Source organism: Bombyx mori, chromosome 22 (assembly GCF_030269925.1).
Source record: "Bombyx mori chromosome 22, ASM3026992v2".
NCBI classification, from domain to species: domain Eukaryota; kingdom Metazoa; phylum Arthropoda; class Insecta; order Lepidoptera; family Bombycidae; genus Bombyx; species Bombyx mori.
Genome location: NC_085128.1, coordinates 13,303,777 through 13,316,274, shown reverse-complemented (window position 1 = coordinate 13,316,274; position 12,498 = coordinate 13,303,777). Strand labels below are relative to the sequence as shown.

The window sequence follows — 12,498 nt, the reverse complement described above, 5'->3', positions numbered from 1 at the left end:
TGCTAACTCCTTTACTGTTTTCAGTACTAACCTCTATATAATTTAAGAAGCAGCAAATGGATGTTTTGCGTCATAACATTGAGTTATAAAACAATATTTATACGTTTAGCAAACATGCTTAAGAAGCAAAGACATACACAAGTACCAACAATTTGGTATAGTTATTAATATCTACCATCACATTAAGTGGTATCCCAATATCGTTCAACACTTTCCAGTTAAGATATATTATTTATACAGTTTTATATTATACATAATTGCTTATAGTTACTGGTGGTAGGACCTCTTGTGAGACCGCGCGGGTAGGTACTACCGCCCCCTACCTATTTCTGCCGTGAAGCAGTAATGCGTTTCGGTTTGAAGGGCGGGACAGCCGTTGTAACTATACTGAGACCTTAGAACTTATGTCTCAAGGTGGGTGGCGCATTTACGTTGTAGATGTCTATGGGCTCCAGTAACCACTTAACACCAGGTGGGCTGTGAGCTCGTCCACCGCCCTAAGTAATAAATAAATAAAAATACATAATTGCTTATGTGTATATTTTCAGAGGTAGGTCTTTTATTGCATATATTTTATTTATTGCTTAGATGAGTGGACGAGCACTGTCTCTTGTCTTAAGATAGACGTCAACAGCGTAAATGTTGCTACCCACCTTGAAACATGAGTTCTAAAATTTTGTTCCACAATACAACGGCTACCGCCCCCGTAAAATAAAAACGCATTGAAAAGAAATAGGAGAACTTGAATGGTAATGACTATCAAAAAGCTACGCGTAATTGTTGTTGCGGCTGTGAAAATGCAGGGCGATAGCACATTATTAAATATAAGAATTAGGGGTTGCTATCTAAGATAGTTGAGGTACTACGAATAAATGACGAAATTCGCATTTCGGTATCTCCTGATTTTTGGAACGAAGTTCCTTATCGCGCGTTGTGAAAGGGGGCTAGACGGAAAAAATTCTTACGAAAAGTTGTCACGACACTTTTTAGAACCGTCATTCTGACCAATCAACGTGTAGGCGCTTATCGCGTGACATTGCTCGTATCCGATTGGTCCGCGTAATGAGTACCGTTTCTCGAGATAGCGTTTCAACAATAGTAATTTAGTTCATAGTATTGTTTTTTTCTTCTTCATAATGCCGTAATTTATTATTATAACTTAAAAAAAAATTACAATTCCTTCACTAATTAATCGAAAGGAACTTCGTTCCATCCGGGTGTCCCTTGACACCTCTGAAGTTTTTTATATGTCAATATATGAAAAAAAGCGAACACATGTTCCGGTTTCATAGGTATATTCACCTTTTAAGAAAATGCGTTTAACACTTTGATATTAACACTAGACATACCATAACGGGTCAAATGACCCATTTTGAGCTTTTGCATTGAAAATTCACGTTTCATCTTATTGCTTTTGCACATTTGACTTCATGACTTTTTCTTACCAATTAACCTACAGTTATTATGGAAGGAAAGAGAAGTCGAGGAAGATCGCCATCCAGGTGGACGGACATTGTAAAGGAGGCCACAAACACCTGCTTCCCAGGCGCCATTAAGCAGGCCGAATGCAGGCAACGTTGAAGGAAGCTAATGCAGAAACTAGACCAAGGTGGTCACGACCCTCAGTAATGAGGAAGCGACGAAAAAGAACAGATTATGTTATTTTGTTTTGTTTATTTTGAGTAATATTATTATTATATTGAGTAATATGTCTCCTAACACCAGGTAAGCTGTGAAAACGAATGCGCATCTACACTCATAAATAAAATCTGAAAAAAATCGTTTGTTGACATCAAAATGTATAAAACCCAATAACGAATTTTATTCGAAAGATTACGATTCCAGAAACCTTGGTGATTTAACAAAAGATAAATGTTTATGATGTGTTGTATGCTAAAATAACTGACACACTTAGAGGGTGTAATTTCGGGACGATTTTATTCTAAAAGCTTTATTGATCTATTTATCTATCTTTTACTTTGCTATAATGTGCTCTTCTGTATTTTGAGAATTCGTATTAATCTTTGTAAATGCTCTCTGAAATAACATTTGGGTTATTAATAAGTATTTATGGTCTTTAAAAAGGCTCATTGCCGTTACACGTGGGCATCGGCATTCTTCGTCGTTCATAATCATCGCGTCGAGCGCGTTGTGTTGATTTTTTCCCACTCTTCTTAAATGACGTTGACAGCTGTCACCGGAGCAGAATCTGTCACTCGAACTCCTCTCATAATTTTATTTAGCCTAACGATGCTGTAAGATCCAAGCTTGGGTAGTAAAAAATCTCATTTAGTCATCAAACATATCCTGGCTGCACTAGGTATTTACTACTAGTTACCTTTTTTTTTTTTTTTATTGCTTAGATGGGTGGACGAGCTCACAGCCCACCTGGTGTTAAGTGGTTACTGGAGCCCATAGACATCCACAACGTAAATGCGCCACCCACCTTGAGATACAAGTTCTAAGGTCTCAAGTATAGTTACAACGGCTGCCCCACCCTTCAAACCGAAACGCATCACCGCTTCACGGCAGAAATAGGCAGGGTGGTGGTACCCATCCGCGCGGACTCACAAGAGGTCCTACCACCAGTAATTACGCAAAGTATAATTTTGCGGGTTTCATTTTTATTACACGATGTTATTCCTTCACCGTGGAAGTCAATCGTGAACATTTGTTAGGTACGTATTTCATTACAAAAATTGGTACCCGCCTGCGGGATTCGAACACCGGTGCATCGCTTCTACACGAATGCACCGGACGTCTTATCCGTTAGGCCACGACGACCTACCACACGAGTGACCCAGTGGAAAGGACCACTATGCAAGAGAGAGAAGGGGAGACCCTTAGCGCGCTGGAAAGATGATTTGAAAAGATTAGCAGGCATAAACTGGCACTTTATAACACAAGACAGACAAACAACAAAGTTATGGACATTGTATAATTATTTAATAATAATAAGTTTCGCCAGTTTTCGTGTATCGTAGACATAATTATAACGAATATTACGGTTCAATTTCGCGTTTTCACAGTAGGTCGTCTATGACCACGATAACTGCAGAGTATTTAAAACGTTAGAAATAGTATAGTAACGCGAGATTATAACGTAAAAATTGTTTAAATAAAGTAAAACTTAAATTTTTACTATAATGAAGTAAGAGATTTCATGTTTCAGGCAGTTTTGAATAGTTAAAATTTGGACCAGAATAATCATAGGTTTCATACTTCAATGAACATAATCTATAGTGTATTTTCTATGACATTAATCCTTTGGCCAATGAAATTAATCAACGTATTTCTTGCCATTATGAATAATAAGTAAAAACAATAGTAGTAGTGTATTTGTCAATATCAAGACTCTGAATCAAGATTCACTAAAATTTAAATTAAACTAGTTTGTTTTATTCGATTCTTCTTTTGAAAGCTCATAGGATAGGCGGTCAGCTGTCGAGCACCGTTAGCTGTCAAATAATGATGACAGGTAGGTAGACTGCATAGATAGGTACTCACATAGCCGGCGTGGAGTCTGGGGGCGGGCGGGCGCGCGGGTGTGCGCGTGCGTGGCGCGGGCGACGTGCGTCGACGCGCCCCCCCGCCCGTGAATATCATCGGCTAGTGCGCATGCTGCAGCACCGACCTCACCCGCACTCTGGACGCCGAGCCGCCGGCCCTGCGATCGCGCTGACGCCGGCACACTTGCGTATTTATAAACGAAATACCACGCGCTCTATTCACGGCCGGATACAACTTTTTACACGACTTTCAGCACTTACGCCGTCCGGAGCACTGAATAGGCGTTACGGGCTCCCTGAATTGTCTGGCGAACTCGGCATGAGTCACCGTACCACCGGCACCTTGCCGACGAAGCTTTAACTTGGAAAACACGAGATTTCAATAAGAATTTATTTCAAATCATCTCGACTGCTTTAAATGCAAATAATGGACGCAGATAGTGTGTTTATTTTTAGCTGGCTCTACCCGTCGATATGTGGACGGTACAAAAGAAAACGTTACATTGCGAGAAATTGTTTAGAATCGTTAAAAAGGCCAACACCTCCGCTTTTATGAAGCATCAAAATACCTTTCGAATAAGAAAAGCTGAATGTCATCAAGTCATTCCGTCATACTTTTGAAGTGAAACTTCCTTATCGGCGTTGGAAAAAAATTTACCGTCACATTTTTCGGTTACGCGTCACTTTTTTCCGTTACGCGCCATCTGTTTTGTATTCATGTCTATGATAATAAAATCCTTTTGTTTAAACTTTATCTAATTTAACTTTTTTGTATTCATGTCTATGATAATAAAATCCTTTTGTTTAAACTTTATCTAATTTAACTTTATTTAACCAATTTCTAGAAAGTTGCATGTAGATCATTTTTCGAAAAATAAGGCCATAAACAAGTTTCACTTCTTACGTGTGTACACTAGTACACGCACACATTTTTTTTTTAGTTTTGACCTCTATTGTACTTGAATGGAAATTAAATATTTAAGTTTCGATGTTCATGTTTCGATTTATTGGTAAACATGTTTCGTTGAGACCAGTTGTCTTATAAACGACGTGACTATGAAAACGGTAAAGTATTCAAAATATTGGAAGCCCGCGGCCGCTCGGGTCTTTAACAAAAATTTCAACGATATTTCTCGTTGTTTAATTTTTTAAAATAAAAAAAACACTTATTGCATAACAAGAATAGTTAGACATATACTATCGTGACACATTTTGACATTATTTTATTCTATCATCAAAATTTTTCGCAGGGCACGCGATGTAAAGGTTTTAAGTAGTTTTTTTTACACCTTGGGTAACATTATTAGGATTTTAGTAAGGATCCCAAATTTTTTTCAAAAAACATTATAGCCTGTGTCACTCGAGAATAATGTAGCTTCCAAACAGTGAAAGAATTTTTCAAATCGGTTCAGTAGTTTCGGAGCCTATTCAATACAAACAAACAAATCTTTCCTCTTTATAATATTATTATAGTATAAGTATAGATTATAGATAATGATATGAAAATAATGAACACAATATTCATTCGTAGAAACTGTTTTCAGTAGGTCCACGACACACGGCAACCGTAGGAAACACTCCATTATTACGGAACACTATCGCTCAACTTCATTCGGTTCCGGTATTGAAATTACGAAACCAAATTCTTATACAGAGCTCTGGTTCTGTTCCGAGAATTTAAAGACTATAATTTTATCGTTTTGGTCTAGAATAGCACAACCCCATCCCATCTTATGAGCGTCCTAAGCTGTTGTTGTGTGTTACTAAGGCGAATAGGCAACAGTGTTCAGCGTGCTTTTTTTATTTATTGCTTAGATAGGAGGACGAGCTCACAGCCCAGCTGGTGTTAAGTGGTTACCGGAGCCCATAGACATCTACAACGTAAATGCGCCACCCACCTTGAGATAAAGTTCTAAGGTCTCAGTATAGTTACAACGGCTGCCCCGCCCTTCAAACCGAAACGCATTACTGCTTCACGGCAGAAATAGGCAGGGTGGTTGTACCTACCCGCGCGGACTCACAAGAGGTCCTACCACCAGTAAGGAGCGTGCTTCACATAATGTGTTCTGCTACTACTACAATATTACTAGTTGAACATACTGCGTTCAGAATTTACTCTATTTATTGATGGTAGGGTCGTTTCTGAAAAGTTACCTTCTAGCCTATTACTGCCACAAAACAATAATTTATATACCTACATAGGCTTTAAAGTTAGGACAGCCGTAGTATAAAAGAATTGTAACTACGACATTTCATTCATTACATATCAGGTATAGGCCGAAAGCAAATCTATCTATCCAGTGCCATAAGATGGTTCACTGTTAAATCAAATCTTTGATCTCTGAGCTTGGATACCATGAAATGGTTGTAGAAAATCAATCAATCCGGCCAATTTTACGAGCGATCTCCGATCAAAAGCCAGTTGCCCACGCGAACCAATCGAACTGTTTTTTTTTGTTGCTCCAAATAAACAAATGTTAATCAAAGTAGCAGTTATTATTTTTGCCCAAAATATTGATTGCACATAACGGAATGGAATTTATTAAAATAAAAAATTAAATTATTTTTTTGGTAGCTTTTATTTCGCTGAATGAATTAAGCTGTTACCGTACCGCGTAAGTAACTATTACAGTAACAAAACTTTAGAGTCGTTACTTAGTGCTTTTGATTCAATAACGTGAAAAGACTATATGACGATTTCAAAACCTGCAAAAAAAGTTATTAAAATTAATTGAAAATCAAATTTAAATTACTTATATCTCTAGTAAAAAAAACTAATTTAATTAACAATACTCACTGAAATATAAGTTTCTAATGACATAGGAATGACGTAGGCAGTACGCGGTGTTAGTGGCTTGGAGCAGTACTGCATCATGATCAGCATCTGCCGTCGGACCTTTGGTAATGATGACAACCAATTGCTGCAGTACAACGAAGTGTTCACAGACTCGCTCTGATGATATACAGAAAAGTTATTTTTCTAATTGCCCTTCTAAGTAGCTGAGATTAAAAGAAAAGAAATTGATTTGAAAACGAAGTAATATCAACTTAAGTCGTGAAACGTCGTCGTCTTTGAAGTCGTCGTGGCCAAAAGGATAAGACGTTCGGAGCACTCGTGTTCGCGATTATTTGTTGGAAGGATTGTCAGTGGCCTGGTGGCCTTTTCAGCTTCGCCTTAGAGCTGGTAAGGAGCTCGACAACTTAATCTAAAGAAGGAGGAGTTAACGAACACCCGCTTCAAGAATATGCATACTTATCAATAAATCGTAATCGCGAGAATAGTGAGAAACTCAGCGGGCTAAAGCTTAGAGTACGAATATGGTGACCTGTGATTTGGTTACTGCTAATAAAGCGACGGCTACGGTATAAGGGTTGTGAGGTCACATTCTTCTCATGAAAAAGCGTTCCAAGGCTGTCTTCTAACACATACGGATGAATTCAAGCTTTACATCCAACAACTAACCTAAGGAAAATTGAAGAGTTTGGAGGAAGTCTCGTCGTTGTCATCGGCGTGATCGTTTACCGGTGGTAGTACCTCTTGATAGTCCGCACGGGTAGGTCGGTACCTTGCCTATTTCTGCCGTGAAGGAGTAATCCGTTTGAGTTTGAAGGGTAGGGCAGCCGTCTTAACTATACTGAGACCTTAGAGCTTATATCTCAAGGTTGGTGGCGCATTTACGTTATAGATGTCTATGGGCTCCAGTAACCACTTAACACCAGGTGGGCTGTGAGCTCATCCACCCATCAAAGCAATAAAAAAAAAACATATTGAACTTTTGTAAAGGGTCACCGTATTAGAAAAGGATAGTTTAGTCCGCTTAGGGGCTTACTGAAAATAATGGAGGCACCAACTCGGACTAATTTTATGTGAAGACGAAAGGTCATCGAGTTATCCAGGATGACTCTATTCACTACTCTACTCAGGAGTGGTTGGGGTGTTGTATTCTTGCATCTCAAACGAGAGGACATTTGAGTCGAGCTCCCCCTTTGAAACAGCAAAATCGTACTTCAACTCCAATAAATAAAATAACATGGTCGCTCAAGATATCAAAAAAAATATTTTTTTTTTATTAGAGAAAATTCTCGTACCTCAACTTTAAGCTGAGTTCCGTAATAACAGTAAATAAAAAGCTGCGCCAACATGCACCCCAAGTATACTCCCATAGAAACAAACTCGGCTGAATATATGCTTAGCTGAAAAATACAAACATGCATTTGAAAAGGTTGTCCCAAAATTTCTGTTGATTTAATAAAATAATAAAGATTGTTAAGTGATTGGATGTTATTGTAAACGGTTCGACTCCAACGACGCCCTAACGCCTAGGTGGAGGGCTGGTGATTTCCTCCTGAACCAAATAAACTGTCTAAACCTGGCTGGCAGAAACCAGCTGACATGGGTACACATATACTGAAATTCCCTACTCACTCATAGCCAGCGTGGGCTAGCGAGAGCGGCCTTATTTCTTTTCCATTACTCGTTTTTACATGTTACAATACGTACATACATACCAGAGAATACAATAAGCCTACTTCATTCTGGCGCTGACATGACAAAAAATTAATAGCTTTGTTTTTTTTTGCTTGCTTGTTTGCTTGCCATAAGAGAATACATACAGCCTACGTGATATGGCGACTAGGCACCGTCGCCCATAAACTTCATAATGTGAAGATCATCGCCGAGCCCCTTAGAATTTGTAGTTGTTAATAGTAGGTTACTGGTGGTAGGCCCTCCTATGAGTCCGCACGGGTAGATACCACCACCCCGCCTATTTCTGCCGTGAAGTAGGATATTAGAATTATACCTCATATCGTATAATGAGAATTTCATTTAGTATGTCCAGTGCATACTTACACCAACGATTTTATATACAGTCATACAAATGACCCACGCCATTACGAAAAACTGTACAGTCATAGCTTCGCCGAATATAGATTCTACTTCTTTTACGAACCTGCAACATTTAGAAATAACTATAAAAAAAGGATTTAAAACTTTATTCGATGAAGTTAAAATTCATGGCTGTTGTTTACACAGTTGTTAATGAATCAGCTCATGTACGGTAGTTAAAATCACGATAGTTTCTCCAATGTGGGCGCTGCTTATTCTTGGAACGAACTGTAATTGACATCAGTGTTTTGTACTCTGTACATTGCGGACTCACTAAATATCACGTTAATGGTATTTATGCTGAGCTTTTTTTTATTGCTTAGATGTGTGGACGAGCTCACAGCCCACCTGGTGTTAGGTGGTTACTGGAGCCCATAGACATCTACGCCGTAAATGCGCCACACATCTTGAGATATAAGTTCTAAGGTCTCAAGTATAATTACAACGGCTGCCCCACCCTTCAAACCGAAACGCATTACTGCTTCACGGCAGAAATAGGCGGGGTGGTGGTACCTATCTGCGCGGACTCACAAGAGGTCCTACCACCAGTAATAGTGAGCTTAGTAATTTAATACCGTTTTCCGTTGATGTTGTATTTCAAGTGTATGGAAAAACATAATTCACACCATCAGGGGGGTCGCAAACTCGTCTGCCTACAAAGGCAACAAAAAATAATGAGAATTCTGGTTACCAAACAATTTGTCGATAGTGTTCAACACAGAAAACAAGCTTTGAATGTATTTTTATCTTTTCATCTTTCAATGCTTTCCATATGTGACTGGAACGTTCAAAAATATTTTCCGTAAATTTTGTTTCAATGTTATCAATTTTTCCGAGTTGTTCCAGATCGTATCTGAGCATTTTGATTTGTGTTTTCGCTTGAGAGTAAAACGCTACAATCGTGCAATCCATCGTCACGTTGCCATAAGCTTGTAACGTAATAAGTATTGACATATACGCCAAAACAATTTCGAATCTGAAAAATAAATATGTGATCAGCACAATCTTAAAAATAATGCTTAATATTTTTTTCATGTATAATTTTCTAAATAACTTAGTATTTGTATTGATAAATTTGTATTAAGGGATACGAGTTTTTTTTTTTTTTTAATTAATACCAATGTTATTATGAAGTTTAAGAACCGCTTGCTTGTACTACGAAAGAACAAAATTTGAGAAAGGATTACATTATTAACAACTGTTAGAGATTAAACCCAATTTTTTTATCACTTTTATGCAATCTATGAATTTCAGTAGAATTTTGGTCTAGTAATTTTCTATATTTATGTATCTGAAGTAAAGCTGTATTCTTTGTACGTGGAGCATTGCTGCTTGAGATACCTACAGGTTTTATCACCTAGTTCAAGCAAATGTTGCAAATATGATTGTGTTTCTCATCTATGTTAACAATAAATAAATAAATAAAAATGTCCATCAACACGTACGTGGGTGACTCAGCTGTATCAAATGGAAAATACGCTGTGAATTGTACGTTTTCCCCCAAAGCACGATTTACGAGTGGAAAGATAGTCCAAAGTATTCCGCAAGTAAATATGGCTACGTGATATAGTCTCAGTATTCTATACATGGCCAGTGCGTTTTCCTTCATAATGTCCACATGATATCGATTGGTTGCAGCAAAGTAGACCCCTGAGAATTAGACATTAATTGCAATTGATGTTTTATCCAATACCGATTTTTTTATGTTGAATTTTATGCGTGTGAGTACTTTTACAGGGATAAGATTTCAAAGAGTAGGTATAAACGAGACAGTCCTTATGTGTCTAGATGGTCATGACATTTAAATTGTGGTATTCGTAGGCGGAGGTAATCGCTGAAAAACAGATTGAACACTAGGGAAGCGTGAGCTCTTCATTCTACACAACGTGGAAAGACAACAACTAATTAAACATAATAAAATTGTATCTGGCTATACTCACCATTCATTACGTCAATAATTTTATCAATGCGATGAACTCTAAGATTGAATGCTAGTTGTTTTCCAAAAGTGTTCAATGTCGTAAGCAAAATAAATAAGATGTCGACTATTCTTTCAGTGCTGCGTCGTACCTGCTTCGAAACTACTTGTGTAGATATTTATTAGGTTTTATTTATTAGCTTTAAGTTACATTTATTTAGGTTTTTATCTATATATCAGGTGTGTATAACAAAAAAAATCGTATTCTAACAATTCAATCCTTCCAAAAGCTCTTAGTAATATCTATTTCATGATAGTTTATTTATTTTGACGGGTGAATCAGATAATATTTTAGCTTGAAAGACACGAAGAACACGATGAATTTTTTTAAATATCAACATAATATGGCCCCATTATAATCCTATCCTAAGATAAGCCGGGTTGCTGAATTTGTAATTAGAAGTTTAACAGTTTACATTGAAAAAAAAAGTGGTGTGAGTAGTTGCCGTGACTCATAGACATCAACAATGTTGAAAGTAATCCTACCACGGTACTCGCCACCAACGTATCTGCAATTTCGAAACGTGATAAATATAATTTTGTCGTCATGATGCGACATCGATGAAATGTAGATCTATCTATCTATTCCATTTCAGACTAACAGACAGTGTAATAGGCATAGCTCGGAAACATCTTCTCCGCTTATTGACAAATTTCTAGAAACTCCTACTCTCGGCAAAGTAAATATACCTACCTACGCTGAGAAAACAGAAAATTACTGGCCACTTTAATTTATTAGATTCATTACGAAAATCGTGGTCACTAATTGGGAGCTGACTTCATTATATTTGACCGTGTTATAATATAATGGCACTTCAGTTTTCACGAGTTGTATACATGTTTAATACAAGCTTTTCTTTACTGTTTTCGTGAAAACTTTACAAATGTCTGTGAAGGCCACGAAAACTGTAAAGCGTTCGATGGGTCGGAAATAATATAATAATAAAGGAATGCGAAATAAAACTGTAAAAGTAGTTTTAATTTGACCGTATTGTCTTGTCTTAAAGGTCTTTAGAGGGGCATTTATTTTTAGTCTACTTCAAAGTTGAAGAAATGCGATAATTTCATTGGATCTAACAAATTAGGAGTATGTAGATATTCGTAAATGTAGTAGAAAACTTCATAACGCACACAATATATTGATACTGACATTCATACATATTGCAGTGTCTTTAGCTCCAGTAGTCATCTAACAACAGTGCATAATTTATTACCAGCACATAATATATTCTGGCCGTAAATTTTCGAGATGATAACTTTCAATATGAAATGGAATCCAGCTTCATTTTAATCATATGCAGATGGATGGAATAATATGCTTGGTAGTTAATACCAACGAAAGGTTTTGATATTTGACTTTTGTTACAAAGAAATTTCTGACGCAACTTATGTATCCACCTGAATTACCTGAATAACCAAGATTAAATGTTGTAAATTATACAGCACAACGAAAAACCACACGAGTACACGGCAGAAAGCGTTAAAATAGGGTTTCTTAAATGATGTCGGCTTCATTATTTTGAGATAGCCACCCCTAGCCAGCGCATTGAAATGTGGCTTGAAGGCTTCTAATGTTGTATACGTCTTCGGTTCCATGATTCTTGTCGATAATTACTGATTCTACCAGTTTAACGACGAGAACATACTTGAAATCTAACCAGCAATTAAAAAAATCAGTATTATTTGAAGCGTCCGCGTTAAAATGTCAATCAATAGCATGAAATTGCTATCACAAACATGTTTAATCGTTCCCTTTTAAATTCTTAATTGGATAATTACAGGGTTTAAACAAACTGGATAGTGAGAAATAATGTTCGATTAGGAATTTTTTTTTTTGTAAAAATTTATATTTCTTATTGGCCGTATCTATGATCAGTTAATATTGAACTAACTATCGCTCCTGGGTTGCTTATTATACCTGTAATGTATTAAAGATAGTCGCGAAAGTTTAAAGCTAAATTTTTTATTATATTTATTTAAGTTACATTTTTTTTCATATCGACAGGTGAAATTTTGAACATTTTTGCAACATCACAGGAGAGTCATTTAAAGTTTAAAATTTGCAAAAAAATATCATGATAAAAAAAATTCTTCAGCTATTTCAATGTAGTAAACATAATTGA

General features: G+C 36.9%; 2 protein-coding genes across 3 annotated transcripts in view; both read right to left on the bottom strand.

Moving 5' to 3' along the window:
- Positions 1-4,605, bottom strand: part of LOC101741916 (putative protein kinase C delta type homolog) — a 51,650-nt gene extending 47,045 nt beyond the window's left edge. Inside the window, exon 1 of one of the 2 annotated variants that reach the window (XM_038018843.2) lies at positions 3,508-4,605. In XM_038018843.2, coding sequence (XP_037874771.1) covers positions 3,508-3,606 — 99 coding nt within the window. In that variant the 5' untranslated portion in view covers positions 3,607-4,605. The remainder of the gene's footprint in view (positions 1-3,507) is intronic. The other variant, XM_062675018.1, reaches the window with a different exon arrangement.
- A 1,464-nt stretch (positions 4,606-6,069) lies between these two features.
- On the bottom strand, positions 6,070-11,971 carry LOC101745135 (odorant receptor Or1-like). The gene is made up of 8 exons (XM_021348645.3): positions 11,783-11,971; positions 10,338-10,467; positions 9,843-10,047; positions 9,089-9,373; positions 8,362-8,461; positions 7,599-7,703; positions 6,307-6,462; positions 6,070-6,215 (listed from the first exon to the last, which is right to left on the bottom strand). Exons 1-8 carry the CDS (start codon positions 11,969-11,971, stop codon positions 6,165-6,167), a joined length of 1,221 nt encoding a protein of 406 aa, XP_021204320.3. The 3' UTR covers positions 6,070-6,164.
- Between the last annotated feature and the right edge of the window lie 527 nt (positions 11,972-12,498).

Excerpts from the sequence above, each read along its gene's own strand:
- LOC101745135 (XM_021348645.3), bottom strand. The coding sequence starts at position 11,971 with ATGGAACCGAAGACGTATACAACATTAGAAGCCTTCAAGCCACATTTC. Across the intron at positions 7,704-8,361 it reads CTGTATATAAAATCGTTGGT|CTAAGCATATATTCAGCCGA; the intron begins GTAAGTATGCAC and ends TGTATTTTTCAG. Across the intron at positions 6,463-7,598 it reads GAACTCAGCTTAAAGTTGAG|AGCGAGTCTGTGAACACTTC; the intron begins GTACGAGAATTT and ends GTATATCATCAG.